We start from the raw sequence: 18,271 nt of genomic DNA, 5'->3' as shown, positions 1-18,271 counted from the left end.
CTGTTCAATATTCCTCTTCGTTTCGTAACAATAATTTGTTAACAAGTATAACATTCGCTGCTTTCGAAATACTTAAATTTTTAAAAAAACACTATGTACGCAGACGCATCTTTGCCAAAATTATTCTACGTAATAACGTGAACAATATATCGATTCAGCTCCTTTTAGCCTCTCAGGCTCTGTTCAATTTCGTAACAATAATCAAGAATAATCGGAGAGAAACACACGGTGAACAACAGATTGGAACGATTTTGTGTTATGAAATACGACGTGCAATAAAACAACAAGTCCTTTGGCTTTCGCGGGATGAATCTATGTTACAGTTCGTGGCCATTGAACGAGCAGAAGTAATGATGATGAAGAGGGACAAGAACTGAATCGTGCGAGTGCGAGAGGACTTTGAGAACAGTTTCGGAAAGCGATCGGACGGATATCGGTGGCCTTCTCTGGCTTGCTCATTAATCGAGAGAAAAGTTCATCGGCTCCTTCATTGGCCGAAGGAAGTATCGTTCGTTTCTTGAGAAATTCGCGGCTGGCTGGCCACGCGGTGGTTTTTCAGCGAGCCGTGATGGAACAATTACCGGTTTATGCCGCACGCCGCCAATAAACGACAAACGAGAGGAAAATAATTAAAGTACATAATACTTTGCTATTTTCAAAGGACGCAACGTCGGTCACCTTTCTACATTTTACGTATCGATTAACCGACGATGGCTTGTTTGAACAGATTATTACGAAACGAGCGACGTAACAGCGATTTTAATTAAAGCGCTAATGGCTTCCAGTATGAACGAATTTATTTGTCGATTTCTGTTTCCGGGCTATTTTCCGGCGAGATGATATTACCGTGCGATTTTGTTTCTTTGGGTTGAAATAATTGCTGGTTCGTGCAAGTGTGTACATTGAAATCTCACTCCGTCAGAAAGGAAGTGGCTTCCTTTCCGGAAATGTTCCGTGAAATGTTTTTTAATAGAAATTCTTTTAGAAAAATAATATTAATATTAATATATTTAATATTATAAATAATATAATATTACAATTAATTAATAATAATATTCTAATATTATATATTTTAATATTATTATTATACATAATTATAATTTATATTAATTATTATTATAAATAATATACTATTACAATTAATTAATAATAATATTTTAATATTATTATTATAAATAATTATAATTTATATTAATTATTATTGTAAATAATATAATATTACAATTAATTAATAATAATATTATAATATTATATATTTTAATATTTAAATATTATTTTACATTAATATTAATATTATAAATAATATTAATATTAATATTAATATTAAGCTTTTAGAAAGATAATAATAATAGTAAACTGAACCTGGAAGGCTGAAAGATTCAAAATGTTAAAAAAATTGGAAAAAGAAATTGAATTCTTTAAAATACGATAAATACGTTTTGGAAACCTTCTTCACAGAACAACTTTAAATCGATTGTGAACGAAAAATTGACTGATCAAGAACGAAAAAGGTAAAGAAGAGTGATAAAGAGAGATATCGTGCAGGTGGAAAGTCTCGGGACGAGCAATATGCATAATATGGCGAGTCATGATAGTCGATAAACCCTACACTCCTCTGGATGTGTTATAATGGTCACTATAAAAGGGCTCGAGCAACCGAGATGAAGAGCTAAAGATCAACGACGAAACTTCTTAAATTAGACTTGCCTCTGTTTCAATCCTCCCTTATAACGAAATCAGACGGTTTAAAAAATAAAAGGTGGCAATAATAAGGTGTAATTGAAACCCTAATTCTTGCATACGAAATGCGATTAATTAAAGACAGCTGCAATTTCACCTGTCTGTAACGTAATTTCTCATGTCAAAAAAAAAAAAAAAAAAAACGTCCAATTATCCAATAATACGCGTGTCGATGCACAATCTTCTGCTTGTAGGAAACTTTGTAGAGTTTCGCTCTTCTCCTCCTAAGGAGAGGTTCTGCTTTCCAGTGTAATTTTCTGTCATTTGCCAATGCGATGATTACTAACGGTGAATGATGGTTTTTTCGTGGAAACGAGCTCTGAACCATCGGCGTAGCACGTGTCATCAGCGACTGTGAAGATAATTCCACGCGGGAAGTTGGAAACAATGCTGTGGGAAGTTGAAAGGGAACATCGATGATGATAGAAAATTATTATGTAAATTCGAAGATGAAACCATTATGTAGAAGACGCATAGAAATGTTGAAAATATTGTGAAGACAATTCGACGTGGGAAGTTGAGAAGAAACATCGATAACAATGGAACGCTAGTTACCCAAGGTCAAAACTGTTACATAAAAATATTCTAAAAATATTGACGAAATGAAGGAGACGAATATTTTATTAAAATTATCATGTATTATATATTATATTATATTATATATTATATTTATATTATTATATTATATATTATATATTATATTTATATTATTATATTATATTATATATTATATTTATATTATTATATTATATTATATATTATATTTATATTATTATATTATATTATATTATATATTATATTTACTATATTATTATATAATATATATTATATTTATATTATTATATTATATTATATATTATATTTACTATATTATTATATTATATTATATATTATATTTATTATATTATTATATTATGTTATATATTATTATATATTTTATTAAAATTATTGTATTTATAAAATAGTAACTAAAATATCAGAGAAAATAATTTCTCCAAAAATTAAAAAGAAACATCGATGAAAATAGAAAATTAGCTACAAAATTTAGTTCTATAAAAATAATAATTAAAATAATCAATAATATAAAATAAATACAATAATAATAATAAAATAAATAAATACAATAATAATAATAAAATAAATAAATACAATAATAATAAAATAAATAAATACAATAATAATAATAAAATAAATGATATAAAATAATCCAGAGATACTGGCGAAACATTCTTGGGATTCGTTTAGAATCGAAAGACGGGAGATAGATCTGTCGAACAGCCTTGAATATCTGGGATGGCGTAGCCCGAGGGAAGGAAGGTGGCTGTTGCAAATGCGCTTAGAAACGATGTAATACCAAGAACTTGGACTCTGAGAGAGCGGCAATAAACGTAATGCAAGCATCGCTTGGCAAGGATTCCGTGCGGCGAGGAACGCTTAGCCCGCCACTTCCTGGCCTTCTTGCGGGAATTCCTTAACCGAAAGTAACAAAGGAATCGAGCGATTGTTCTCTCACCGCTGTCGTAAAATTCACACCACTATTCCTCCATTTTTCGGCATTCTCTCCTTCCCCTTTTTCTCGCGACGGAGATTTAACTGCCTGTTGATAAGCAGTGGAACAAGATCGGACTCCGTTTGCGCAGTAATTGAAATAATTGGCGTGTAACATGGTCAGAAGATATATTGGAAAGATTCGAATTACTTTTTGTACCTTTTGTGTATATTTAATATTTTAGAAATTTATTTATTTATTATAAATTTATATAATTATATATTTTATTTATTTTAATTATTTTAATTATTATATTATGTTTCAATTATTTTAATTATTACATTATATTTTATTATATTTTACTTATTTATTACATTAATATAATATAATTATTGTGTTATATCATTATATTTCATTAATTTATTTATTTAATTATTTTAGAAATTTATATAATTAAATATTATATATATATTATTATCATTAGAAATTGACATAAAGTTTTTGCATACACGTTCAAGTTAACTTGGATAAATTACACACATTGTAGATGAAATCTACAATATCTCTATTTTTTTTAGAAAGAACATGGAGTGATTGTTCTTCGTTGCCAAGGTAGAAATACACAGGTGAATGAGATTGCATCGAATTAGATGGAAGAGAGTAATAGAATCAGCTGCATAGGAGCGCCAACTGGCTTACAGCGATACCACAAAGTTCATCGCTCTAGGAGAACAAGTTTCAAGAGCGAAGCTCGGTAAGGTGCGAATTCCGCGGGCGTCCCGAGTGTTTCCAAGTGAAGACGGTCTGTCACCTAATTCCAAGGATCAAGACAGTGGGTTAAGTACAGCGGATACTGGGTTAGACGTTGCACGACGAGTCAAATATGAAACTCCTCTATCTACCGTGAATTAATCTACCGATTAGCGTAACACGATCAACGAACTTCGAACGTGTTCGACTTCTCAATTGTGTTTCTTAACTACTTCCTTGTATATTAATTCTGTGTATTATTTTAGAATACCAAATTAATTCTGTGTATTATTTCAGGAATTGACAGTACCAAACTTGAAAACTCGAAGAAAGATGAAAAACAAGAATGGCAGAAGAATATTTAGAAAAATAAAAAATATGTGAGTCTTTAGTTTATTAAAAAGTCTTATCTGTAGTTTACTAAAATGTGAGTCTTTAATTTACTAAAAAGTCTTATCTTTAGTTTACTAAAATGTGAGTTTTTAGTTTACTAAAAAGTCTTATCTTTAGTTTACTAAAATGTGAGTCTTTAGTTTACTAAAAAGTTTCATCTTTAGTTTACTAAAATGTGAGTTTTTAGTTTACTAAAAAGTCTCATCTTTAGTTTAGTAAAATGTGAGTCTTTAGTTTACTAAAAAGTCTCATCTTTAGTTTACTAAAATGTGAGTCTTTAGTTTACTAAAAAGTCTCATCTTTAGTTTACTAAAATGTGAGTGTTTAGTTTACTAAAAAGTCTCATCTTTAGTTTACTAAAATGTGAGTCTTTAGTTTACTAAAAAGTCTCATCTTTAGTTTATTAAAACGTGAGTCTTTAGTTTACTAAAATGTGAGTCTTTAGTTTACTAAAAAGTCTCATCTTTAGTTTACTAAAAAATATTATTTAGTTTACTGAAACAATGTTTTAAGAAACAAGTCTTTGGTAAAATAGAAATTTTATCTCCGATTCTCACACCGATACAGGATTTTAGAAGACGTTTCGATAAATGATTTAATAAAAATCATTCATATAATAAAGATATAAAATAAGAAATTCTTCGATCAACGAACATATTTTCGCCAGCAATATGGCAACCGATCACGCTCTGTTGAGCACGCAACACACAAACACACACACGTCAATTATTCAGGCGCGCGTTTCTTAATTAGAATTTGATTCCCAATTAATTGGATTCACCTGGGCGATAAGATGGCGTGCTATGTTCCTACCTGGATATGTTTCTACGTGGAACCGCATTGCTGGAAATCCGAAACATTGTCCGTGATCCGGCCTGACGATGGGTCGCCGGGACGGAGTTAAGAATCTGCGGCGGTGGCAGAGAAACCGCGTCTGGTAAATACGAGTCATGCTGGAGGAGGCGCATTCCCCTGCCAGAGGCTCTCCATAATCCACCTGGAAACAAAGTTCCTGAAAATTGTTTCATTTAGATCAAACAATTCTTTGGAAAAAAAACAAGTTGGTAATAAATTCACAAATTTTCTAATTCTTTCTTTTGACTAAAGTTTCTATTATCATTGCATTGTTTAAATAACTTTTAAATCAGTCGAGAATGATTCAGAATGTTCACAGAGGTTTCAATTCAGATTCATTGTTTTCATATGGAGGAATCTTTGTTAACAAAATTTAAAGCGAGATTTAAGGAAGCAAATGAAAAATTCTGAGGAGATGGAGAAGTACAGGATGTATAAATTTATAGTTATAGTCAGTTAATGGCCACAAGTCTCATATGAAGCAAAAGCCTTCAATTGAGAATGATTAACAAGAACTCTTGGCAACTCTAAAACCTTGTCTAGCTAAAACATTCACTGACTCTACACGTTATCAACGAAATGACGTGTTACTCGTCCTAGAACATACAAACGATAAAGGAAAATTACCATGTTGAGAACCACTCGTCCGCGGTGCATTAGCCTACTTAGCTCAAACATAAGCGACGAAAATCACACTCCAGCCTAGATGCTATCATCCTCTAGAAACAAAATGGACGTGCACTTCGCCGATTAAACATTTCCTGCGAATCAAACACTTGTATCTCTTCATTTTTCACGCGGTCGAGGAGCCTTAACGCCAACAACGTCACACAGGCTCGACCCGTATGCTTAACCGTTCAAGCTTTGTTTGCTCCTCCGCGCACCATCTCACGTACAGACACTCAATCCCCGATAGGGAACGTTCAAGATCGTATACGTGGGACAGAAGACGGATTTTCAAAGGCTTCTATCCCAGAACTAGAAGCAAAGTGATGTTCTCGTGGGTGTTTCGACGGGACGGTTTCCCAATTCGAATTCAGATAGATGGAATATCTTTTATTTCTGGAGGAGAAACATTGTTCTTTTTCAATAGCAACAGTTAGTCAAGTAATTTTTATAAAGTGTTATTATTACAATAGCAGAGCTTATGATACAAATATAATGTGTTAAATATATTTTTATTATTATTATAATATAATATATTAAATTTATAATTTTTTAATTATATTTATAACATATTATGTGTATTAAATTTATAATTTTTCAATTATATTTATAATACATTATAATGTATTAAATTTATAATTTTTTAATTATATTTATAATATATTATAGTGTATTAAATTTATAACTTTTTAATCATATTTATAATATATTATAGTGTATTAAATTTATAATTTTTTAATTGCATTTATAATATATTATAGTGTATTAAATTTATAACTTTTTAATCATATTTATAATATATTATAGTGTATTAAATTTATAATTTTTTAATTGCATTTATAACATATTATAGTGTATTATATTTATAATTTTTTAATTTCATTTATAACATATTATAATGTAAATTTATAATTTTTTAATTACGTTTATAATACATTACAATGTATCAAATTTATAATTTTTTAATTACGTTTATAATACATTACAATGTATTAAATTTATAATTTTTTAATTACATTTATAATACATTATAATGTATTAAATTTATAATTTTTTAATTATATTTACAATATATTAAATATATCTCAATATTCAATTATAGAGAAATATGCTAAATATTTTAATATATTATTTTTAATTTTACTAGATGGCCGCCACTCTGAGAAACTTTTATAAATGCTCTTTGTTCGCTCATCAAAGGTACACTCTTTTATCTTCATTGGTGATAAATTAAATGCAGCAAGTGACAATGGATCCAATTAAAAGAAATTATCTCTCACCGCGTTCAAATGGAATATCTTTCCATTGTTTCAAAAAATTATCCTTTCTAACACGCGATTCCTTTAAAACCAGTCGTACAGATATATTCACCGAACGTGTCACGATGTTAATCCCAACGTAGATAATGAACGTTCCCAATGATCGAAAGTCAATCTTGATAAGTCAATTCTTGCTCGCTTCACGAACACAATCACTGCAGTTCAATCACCGGCTACGTTGAAAACGTTTAACAAATCGAGCCACTTCCTATCAACGATTGCGCAAGTTTTCCACGAAAGTCATGTTAAAACCATTCGATATGCATTTATTCGTTTACGAGTCTCTGCTTTTGTTTTCTCTCGCTGCTGAGCAAGTGGAATGCGAGATCGCGTCGGGATAAGCCTTAATAACAATTGGTAACAAACTGTATACGTTGGATTTCTTTTTTTTTTTTTCTCTTTCGTTCACGTGCGTTTTTTTTTTCTGCCTAAATGGCGTAACACGTGGTTGACGTGGATGTCGGCAGGGACACGGCGGAAACGTTCAATTGATTCTCTCACGTATGAAATCCGCGACTTCTACGAAGCGGCTGGCCCATGAATGGGCGCATATGCACTGCAGGACTGGGGAGTTTAAAATTCAATTACACCCGTTGGGTAGAGAATAATCCTCTAACCCTCGCGTCGTCGTCTTCCCCGCTCTCTCGCCTTCTTTCTCCCTCTCTCTCTCTCTCTCTCTCTCTCTCTCTCTAGGATTCTGAACCTAGCGGTTCGATATACAGGAGCAAGCATCTGTATGTACAGTGACGTATTAAGGGCAACAGCTTCCCAGTTGATAAAATTAAAAAAAAAAGAAACGGCGAGGAAATTGAAGTGAGAAATCGAAGACGCTGGTTAAAGGATTTGATTAAATCATTGGAATTCAAATTAGAGGATTCCGATGGAGAATAAAGTGGAACTTCATCGAAAGAGATGGATTAGTTGAGAAATTTCATTAAGAAAGCGACTGGAATACGTGTGCCTTCAAATGGACAAGGTAATATACTTAATTGACACTCGTGAGTTATTCGCAGTGAATTCGTTACCATCAGTTTTTCACGAAGTTAAGGAGATTGACAGAAACCTGGAAGATGTATGACATAAACAAGGTAAAATATTCAGCTGAGGCTCGTAAATTGAGGCTATCACTTTTCTTTCTCGATTGAAGGCCAGAGAGCATTTGATTGAAACACCTGACAACTGAATTTCTCTCAAGAATCCTCCAAATTTAACTGCAATCGCTGCAAAGTATTAGATCATGTAAGATTTAATCGTGAATCATTAGACGAAAATTTACGAGATGAATTTTCTCTGAATTGGAACAAACGTAACTTTTTTATAAAAAAAAATTCACTCAACTCTCTGACTACTGGTATAGTTTGAGAAATCGTGTCTGTAATGACAAAAACTCGGATATATCGATAAATTAATTTAATTTTAGATACAGAGATTTAATTTTAGTTTCTATGCACTTTTAAACACGAATATGTCACGTACTTGTCGAGCCAAAGTCTGTCACTGAATTTAGAATTTATTATTTATTGCTCATAGCTTAATGCGTGTTTAGTGTTAGGAACATTTACGACTAGTAGTTGAAGTTACACTTAACACTAAAACTACCAAAGTGGTCAAATTTTTCAATTTATAATTTTTTAGAGTAATTTCGCGGATTCACAATGTTACATTTTTGTTAGAAATTCGATTGGTAAAATATACATTTTTTAGAATATCGATTTTGTAAAATATATGAATAAAAGTTTGTGTTCATTATCGTATTACAAATCTTCTTATATTCCCTGCATTCTAATTTGTTTGACTCAATTTTTATAGTTCAATTTTATAGTCCTCGGTAGTTCTAGTGTTAAGGTCAAAGTATCAACCGGAAGCCATCCTTAAGCTACAAGGCAAGAGAATTATGTACAATAAATAAATAATATTACGTACTTGTCTACGAGATGACTAAACTATTAAGATCGTTCCATACAAATTTTCTTCGTTACAGTTTCGCAGCTGACGATCCACGATTTCTTTGAAACTTCGCTACAACGAAGCAGCTCACCTTACAAAGTAATAAAAGAGAATCCAAGGCCGAAAGCATCTCCGCGGTTTCGTCGTCGGTGACGTGTGAAGGCCAGTTCGATCCAGGACTTTCGACAATAATAACCGATATCGACGATTCGCAGAGACGTTGCACGCGCAAATGCGCGAAGTGGAACCGGTCTGCAACCGAGCGTAAGTAGTACGAACTACGAAGCTTGAAACGAAGATGATCGCGTGAATGTCTTTGCGTGAGTCGCGAGGAGTCGAGGTGAGGCTAACTTGGGAAATACATGCGCGACGACGGAAACGTACGCGTTCCGAGACGTTTCGATACGAAGTTGTACAAACTTCGCAACGATCGCGAGGATCTGTTTTTGCAGCTGTGCACACAGTGGCAGCATCGAAAAATTTCGAGCGAGTTAATCGGCGGCGAATGGAAAAAGGGGGAAAGAAAGAGAAAGAGAGAGAGAGAGAGAGAGAGGGAGAAAGGGAGAAACATGAAGCCTTTAAAACCGGTGAAACCGGTACGTTTTTCAGATTTTTCATTCGAGAAGCCCTTTCATCCCCACGGAATCCACGGGGTGGATTTTAAACTGACAAAAGAATCAGGAACGATCGAACGTACAGAAAATTACCCGGATACCGGTGACAGTGTGAGAAAGAGAGGAAAAAAATACGCAGTTAGCTATATATATATATATATATTTTTTTTTTTTCGTCCGTTGATCAGAGAGAAATGAAATTTCCCGTGGTCCTTGGAGGACTCCCCTAACGTAAAAGGGTGGGATTGGCCGTGGTGTGCGTCACCATGGTAACGATAGGTCAGGATAGGGATAAGCAACGGTAATGCTCCCTTTTTTCTTTTTTTTTTTTTTTTCCAGCCGGAGGAACCATCTTGCGAGTGGCTGCCGGCGGACACACGTACGCAACACCGATGACGCGAAGCTTTTCACCCCTATATAGCCGGGCACAATTCACCCTTCGACCGAAAAAGAGAGACGAAAGAGAGGAGCGGAAAAAAAAAGAAGAAAAGGGGGGAAAAAAAAAAAACGTGACGCTTTCACCTTCAAAACTGTTACGCCGAAAATTTCCACCGTTGCTGTTTCTAATCGTTTACCGGGAACGCGTTTTTCACCCTTCTCTTTCTCTCTCTCCTCTCTCTTTTTATATATATATATACTATATATACTATATTTATGTATCCTCCTCGAACCAGAACAAAGTAACAATCGCGCGAATCGAGAGGCTAACCCGACACTCGGCTCGATGAAAGCAATTTATTTGATGAATGCATCCGGGAGAACAATGCGATCCAGGTGGTGTGATAGCATGCAGCCCGTGCAAAGCCTTTTTTTATTTTTTTTTTTTCTTTCTTTCTTTTTCATTCATCCCTCTCGCAGCTTGCTACCCTTCACCCCTCTCGCGCCCTTTTGTTCCGCGTCGTGATCGGCGAGGCCACGCATTTTTCGAAGGTCGAAGATCGGCTTCTCTCGGCCCCGGGCGGCGACAAAAAGCCACGCGTTTTAAAGTCTAAATCGAATCGGCCGGCTCGCAACAAGGAACAAAAGGGGAGAGAGAGAGAGAGAGAGAGAGAGAGAGGAAATCCCTGTTTCGAAACGCGAGCTTCCGCGCGCGTGATTAAAATCGGGAATTTTATGTCGTGGGATGAGTAGCTCAGGTGCCAGACGCTCGCCAAAGAAACGATTTATAGTGGAAGCCTCTGTTTCACGTATGCGTAACCTGTAGCAAACGTGCCCCAATATTTCCACTAACACTCGCCTGTATTTAAATTTGATGCAGCCCCGCTCGAGAGCCCTGCGACAAGTATTACGTATGCGTCTCAAAGCTGGGAATATTAAACGATACTTGGTACAAGAAAGAATCTAGTAAAGTGTTAATGTAATGAAATACGCATATACGATGGAATGCAACTGAAAAAATTTTATTGCCTACGATACATTCGATATTAAAAAAAGAAAAAAAAAGGTTTTAAGACTTTTGAACTATTGGGAGTGTAAAGTTTCGTCAAGGAAAGAAATCTCCAACTAAATTGAGATGCCAAATATCGTCTATAATATTCGAAGCTTCTCTGAATTGAAAGACTTGTGCTAAAAATTATATTAAAATATTATATATATTTGTGTATTATATATTAATAATTATACACAAAATACATACATAAAATATATATAATATTATAATATTAATATAATATTAATATTATATAATATATATTATATAATATTCACATAAAATATATAATATTATATTAATACACAAATATATACAATATTTTAGAACAATTTATTAATATAATTAATAAATTATATTAAAATATTACATACATTTGTGTAGTATATATATTTAAAAAAAACGTAATACGAAAGCTGGAGAGGAGCTGAAACACAATTAAAGTATCGTTTCTCTCGCTGCAGGTATTTTAATTTCCACCGTGAAGAAGTCATCGGGGCGGTACATCCAGGTGATCGATAGAAAAAAGGAGGAAGAGAAAAAAATGAAGAAAAGAGGAGGAATCAACGAAGGAGATATTAACGTAATATTAAAATGTATCTCTAATTTATAGCCAGAGAGAAGCTAAAATACGATTTATCCGGCTGGAAATATTTCAATCTCCGTTGCAGAAGGTAGGTAAAGGCGGTGCTTCGGAGGTGATTGATAAAAAAAGAAAAAAAGAAAGGGAAGGGGAAGAAAAGAGGAAGACGCAACGGAAGAGGCCTTTTTAACCTCCTTAATTATGTCGACGAGAAGCCGGAGCTCGGAAGAAATCTTATCGACTTTTTTCAACCCAGGAAACTTTGCACCGAGTGAATCACCGTAGCAATGGCGTCGACGAGTTTCATTTAACCGTGAAAATAATTGACATCCGATGTTCACAGACCTATAGCAAGTAGGTATATAATTATTTTTTATCGAGAATTCTTCTGCACCGGTTAACTCGACTAATTGTCGGATTTCTGCGAAATAACGTCCGTTTTATCTGAGACATGCGATTGATAGTAGCTGAAAGGCAAGAAGGCGGAATTTTTTCGAATATTTAACACGACGAGATAAACGAGCAATATTTGTAGTATTGATTATTTTGTTTGTACGAGTAATCTTCTGATAAGGAGGAGAGCACAGGTTGATATGTGTCGTAATTTCATAAGAATTGATCGAAATGTAAGAATTTGCTTTACGAAGAACACTGACCCAATTATGTATCATCGTGCACGATGTATGATTTCAATCGTTCAACTGTATTACAAGATACTAACATTCACATATGAGAAATGATACTATCTTTCTAGTTGCTCGTTCTTTCTGTACATACGTATTATTACAAAGTGACTAATTTGTAATTTTGTCGCTATATTCTGTTCTGTCTAGTTCACGATGGACTTTTAAAAATTTGACAATTCGTAAATTATATAAATAACAGTTAGTATTCTTTAGTACTTAATTTCTCTGACGCAAGTCTCGTGGATATTTTAGTCGTCGATAATTCTCAAAAATTACTAGTACTCATCTCATCCTATCATTATCACGATCATCGACATTTCTAACAGTTTATTAACACATATAATCGATAATTGGAATCCCTGATGATTTCATGGAATCGCGAAGAGATTCGAACAATGTCAAATACGCGAATATCGTCAAGATTTGTCCGTGAAAAAACAAGACCATTCGTGGATCGTGAAATATCAGATGAAATTAGCAAGCTCGCGATAGCGTCGTAAAAAACGATCATTGCCAATGAGTCATAGTGGAAACGCCATCGGCGCGCTCCGCCATTTTTCCCCTGCACCATTTTCTTCCTTTTCCGCCAGTTCGATCGAGGAAGGATAAACCGAAACGCGACGGCAATTACGATACTCTCTTTTCGAATCGAATCTATCGACGCACTTGGCGGAACGCTGATGCTCCGAGTCGATAAAAATCGAGGATCGTTCGCCGATTCTCTGTAAACCTTAATAACGAGCAACAAGAAACTCTTGGCTTTCGTCGCGAAAATTTCGAACGACAAACAATTCAGAGGAAACGAAAAAAAAAAAAAAGAGAAACGATGTAGAATCGACTGAATCGACGAGTGTATGTGTACAATTGAAAATGATATTTTATACTCTTTGCACTAATTTCTTTATTCTTATTGGCTGTGCTTGTATTTGATATAATAATATTATAATATTATTATAATAAGTTCTTTATAATAATATTATAATAAGTTTTTTATGATAATATTATAAGTTCTTTATAATAATATTATAATAAGTTCTTTATAATAATACTATAAGTTCTTTATAATAATATTATAATAAGTTTTTTATGATAATATTATAAGTTCTTTATAATAATATTATAATAAGTTCTTTATAATAATACTATAAGTTCTTTATGATAATATTATAATAAGTTCTTATAATATTATAAGTTCTTTATAATAATATTATAATAAGTTCTTATAATATTATAAGTTCTTTATAATAATATTATAATAAGTTCTTTATAATAATATTATAAGTTTTTTATAATAATATTATAATAAGTTCTTATAATATTATAAGTTCTTTATAATAATATTATAAGTTTTTTATAATAATATTATAATAAGTTCTTGTAATATTATAAGTTCTTTATAATAATATTATAATAAGTTCTTATAATATTATAAGTTCTTTATAATAATATTATAATAAGTTCTTTTTTCCGGTTTATGGAGATTAACAAACTTTAATAAAGTAACCTTAATAAGATATTTGTTATAAATCTACCGCAAGCCTTAGATTAATCAAACTTCCAGCTAGTGGTGACACAAGTTAAATTACCTGACTTAAAATCAAACAGTTAATCTGACTTCTCTGAAGTGGAGATGCCTGCAATGATTATTCGGGTATTTACGAATATCAACAAGTACAGGTTGAAAACCATATTATATTGCTTAGTAACGACCATTTCAAGTCCAAAAATAATCGGGGAGAACCTCGACTCTGTTTAAAATGCAAGAAAAACATGTCGAGTTCTTTAATTTCACGTCAATCCTCGCTCAAATTACTGGATTCAAGCAACTCGACTCGGCGAGATGGCACGCAGACACACGAAAGTGCATTTCAAATCAAATAAACAACAGATTATCAACAAAAAAATCCTCTGCAGTCAGTTTCTACGAAGTTACGTCGAATCTCTCTCGAAATACATCCACGTAAATAGATATCGATTCACAACGGTTGTGCAATCGGTCGAAAAATCGAGCTGGTGTTTCGCGTGTTGTTTCAAATGTTACCGCTCTGGGAGAGCGATCATTTTAATGCGAGTTCGTGAAAGCGATCGATCAAACGATTTTGCGGCGTCGAGCGACGACGACGGACCGGAACGGAGAAAAATCGCACGAAAAAAGGCCGATGAAGAAGAGAGAAAGACAGAGAGGAGAGCGAGAGAGAGAGAGAGAAAAAAAAGTGGAAGCGTATCGAATCATTCTGGCACGACCGATCGTGTTGGAAAAAAAAAGAAGCTCGCAGCCCGTTCTCTGTCTGTCTGTCTGTCTGTCTGCCGTGAAAAGCAAAGAAAAAAAAAAAAAAAAAACGAGCAAACGAGCAGACCGCTCTCGATATTTCGCCGTGGCCGCGGGATTTTTCTCGAATTCGAAAGCGAGAACATTGACCGAGGCAGCAAGGTCGTTCTGTTCTTCGAAAAGGTAATTCGCTTGATTTCGAGATATACCGGGGAGAGATCATTTATATAAGAGCAATTTATGATGCTAATTTGCGCTTATAAATATGGTATATAGTTTTTTATATCTCAATCGAGTTTTTCCCTTCCTTTCGGCCGCGGTGTGGCTTCTTCGGTTTGCAATTTTGACGAGCTGGACGTTACACAGGGTGTCTCGATACATAACTCTTCTATGTGAGTTTGTAACTTTAAACTATTTGTTATGCCGTGATAAAATACTCTAAACATAAAACGTTCTAAATATCTAATTGTTCTAAATGTTCTAAATATTATACAGAAATAGAATAAATCTATTAATATTAGATAATATTGCACCTGTGGATATAGTTTGATTTAGAAAGAATAGAAATTTTGGAAATGACTTCATCTAGAAAAATATTACACTCGTCAAAGGATGTTTCTATAATGGAATAAATTTCGACTAAAATATTTTTAATGAGTAACAAACAGCTCAAAAAAAAATATATATATATATAAATTGTAATAAGTATCTATAAGCAATCTACATATATAGGGTGTCTTATTTCAATTTTTCTATGCAGATATATATATATATATATATATATATATATATATTATATTATATTATATTATATTATTTTATATTATTTTATATATATTATATTATATTATTTTATATTATTTTATATATATTATATTATATTATTTTATATTATATTATATATATATCTGCATAGAAAAATTGAAATAAGACACCCTATATATGTAGATTGCTTGTAGATACTTATTACAAGGATAAGAATATTATGAGAAAGTGCTAATATAAAGCTAGATTATACGAAGTACACGATAAGACATGGCGAAAGTACAAGTACTATAAACGATTCTCTCGAGATTACTTGCCTGTAATTATCGAGTGGTTGGATCAACGTTTTACGGCGATGCGTTTGAAATGCAATTATATTTATGGGCGGATGGTCGACCGGTAAACGATATTTTAACGTGGTACGTACAAGTTTTTTAGCAAATAGTCGAGCGGCGAACAATTCGATACGGCCAGCCCGTTCCTAATTAATTATGCTCACTCTCTCAATTAGTGCGCCGAAAGCGCGGTTCAATTATAATAACATGATAATACATGAGCCATGCAAGGGGTCGTTATACCCGTAAATGTGACGTCACGTTCACGTGAAAAAAAAAAAGATACTTTATCGCGTAAGATAGATCTCTGGAGAGAGAGAGAGAGAAAGAGAAGATAAAAAAGAAGAAGGTATTCGTACAGGAAGAAAACCTGTTAACGTCAATTAAGAAGTACGCTGACAGTGCGCGCACGGCGAAAAGATAATCACGACGCTCGCATCGTGCGAATTTCAACTTGTGCAACACGCTTCTACGTAATTTTCTACTTTCTTTTTTCTTTTTTTTTCATATACATATATATATATTTTTAAATCTTTTCTTTTCGTTCTGTTTTCTTTTTCAAAGCTGAGTTGTCTTTCGTTGCAATTCCTCAGATTTTATTTTAGGAAGAACGAGAGAAATATATTTGATAATTACAGTTTAATCAATATTAAGATTTTTAAGAAGTATTGGAGAATATCATTCTTCTAGCTTTTTTTTTTTTAAATAAAAAATTATGTCAGTTTAGAGTATATTATTTAAAAATTTGTATAATAGAGAAAGCTAGATTAGTATTGATTTTGTTTAAATTATTTAAGCAATTCTTTCAGAGATACAGAAACAATATAATATTCATTATCAAAATTTGAGAATAATACAATCTAAAAATTACATTTTATCAATTTTTTTTAAAAATACAAATAACATAACTATTACTCGGTGGTTACTATGATAATTACTAAATTTTGCGACGCGTGCGGTACCAAATTTTAATGGTACCGCACGCGTCACGAGAAGGAAAAATATGCTACAATAACATTTCAAAACATGCTCCAATATAACAAATACCATTTGCACGAGTGATTTATTTTTATAAGAAAAAAAAAAAAAACTATTATGAATTATTAATTTCGAGATACCTGGCAGAATCTTCCGACGTCAGTGTGTCTTCTGTCATGTTCAAAAAGCATCGTATGAGGTTAGGATACCGCGTGATATCGTCCTCATAAGGTCCTGATGATCGAAATTTTCGATGACAATAAGTATCGTCAAGTTTGATCGCGAAACGATGTCGTTCTACCTCGAACGAGAAATCGTGCTGATCGATTTTTTTTTCCAATCTTTGTGAATGAAAGGTCTTTCACGCCGTTACAACACTCCCGTCGATCACGAGCGCCCGTTACGGAATGCTGGAACACTCGTGCCCGATCTTTCTCCTGTAACTCGTTACCCCCACTACAAAGTCCCTTATAGTTTTTTAAATCCCGCAATACTTCTCGATAATGTGTTTTAACGATCGCTCGATGATGCATGTCGGGCGTATTGTTTCAAACGGAGTCGATAACATTCGAAGATATTCGATTCAAATGTAATCGTAATAAAAATAGTAATGCAATGGCTTTGATAACGAATGTGCAATGTAATAATATATAACATAGTGTAAATACGTTATTGATCTTTTCATGGGATTCTTGAAATTATTAATTTATAATATATTTTTAGTATATATTATTAATTTATATACATTTATAATAAATTAATATACTTTTATATATATATTAATTTGTAATATATTTTTATAATATATTATTAATTTATAATATATTGTAAGTACAATGTAATACATACGTTATCGATCTTTTCATAGGATTGATGGAGTTTCTTTAAGTTATTTTATGATATATTAAGATAATATGTTATATATTTTATAATTTATAATATTATATTTTTTATAATTTATAATATTATATATTTTATAATTTATAATATATTTTTATATATTATGAGTACATTTTTCTTTTATCTTATATTTTATAACGTAATGTTAAAAGACAATGTAGATGTCAGAAATTTTGGAAGTATAGACAAGGCATTGATCATTACTCAATCATTATGTATGTTTAGAGAAAAATATTGAAATGAAAATTTTAAATAATCCAAGTTAAAATTATATATATTCTGTGAACAGAGGCAATTTTAAATCTCCCAGTTATTAAAAATTTTAATATTTATAATATATAATTTATATATATAATTTTAATATTAATATATATAATATATATTTAATATTATTATATATAATTTTAATATTAATATATATGATATATATTTAATATTATTATATATAATTTTAATATTTTAGAGACTATAGAAAAAGAAAAAAATAATTATGTATCTCAAAATAGAAACAGTAGATTACCCCCTCTTAAAGAAAATCAGTACGAAGAAGAAT

At 32.2% G+C, this 18,271-nt stretch overlaps 1 protein-coding gene across 3 annotated transcripts in view; it reads right to left on the bottom strand.

Moving 5' to 3' along the window:
- LOC122533571 overlaps positions 1-17,206 on the bottom strand; it is a 26,487-nt gene extending 9,281 nt beyond the window's left edge. The window contains exons 1-3 of one of the 3 annotated variants that reach the window (XM_043663423.1): positions 16,959-17,206; positions 5,186-5,369; positions 3,039-3,210 (exon numbers count right to left, since the gene is read on the bottom strand). In XM_043663423.1, coding sequence (XP_043519358.1) covers positions 3,077-3,210; positions 5,186-5,369; positions 16,959-17,009 — 369 coding nt within the window. In that variant the 5' untranslated portion in view covers positions 17,010-17,206 and the 3' untranslated portion in view covers positions 3,039-3,076. Of the gene's footprint in view, positions 1-3,038; positions 3,211-5,185; positions 5,385-16,958 lie in introns of those variants that run through there. The other 2 variants (XM_043663424.1, XM_043663421.1) reach the window with 2 other exon arrangements.
- Between the last annotated feature and the right edge of the window lie 1,065 nt (positions 17,207-18,271).

Source organism: Frieseomelitta varia, unplaced genomic scaffold (genome assembly GCF_011392965.1).
Source record: "Frieseomelitta varia isolate USP_RPSP 00005682 unplaced genomic scaffold, Fvar_1.2 scaffold_54, whole genome shotgun sequence".
NCBI lineage: Eukaryota > Metazoa > Arthropoda > Insecta > Hymenoptera > Apidae > Frieseomelitta > Frieseomelitta varia.
The sequence above is the reverse complement of the archived record's forward strand: the minus strand, read 5'-3'. Positions and strand labels throughout refer to the sequence as shown.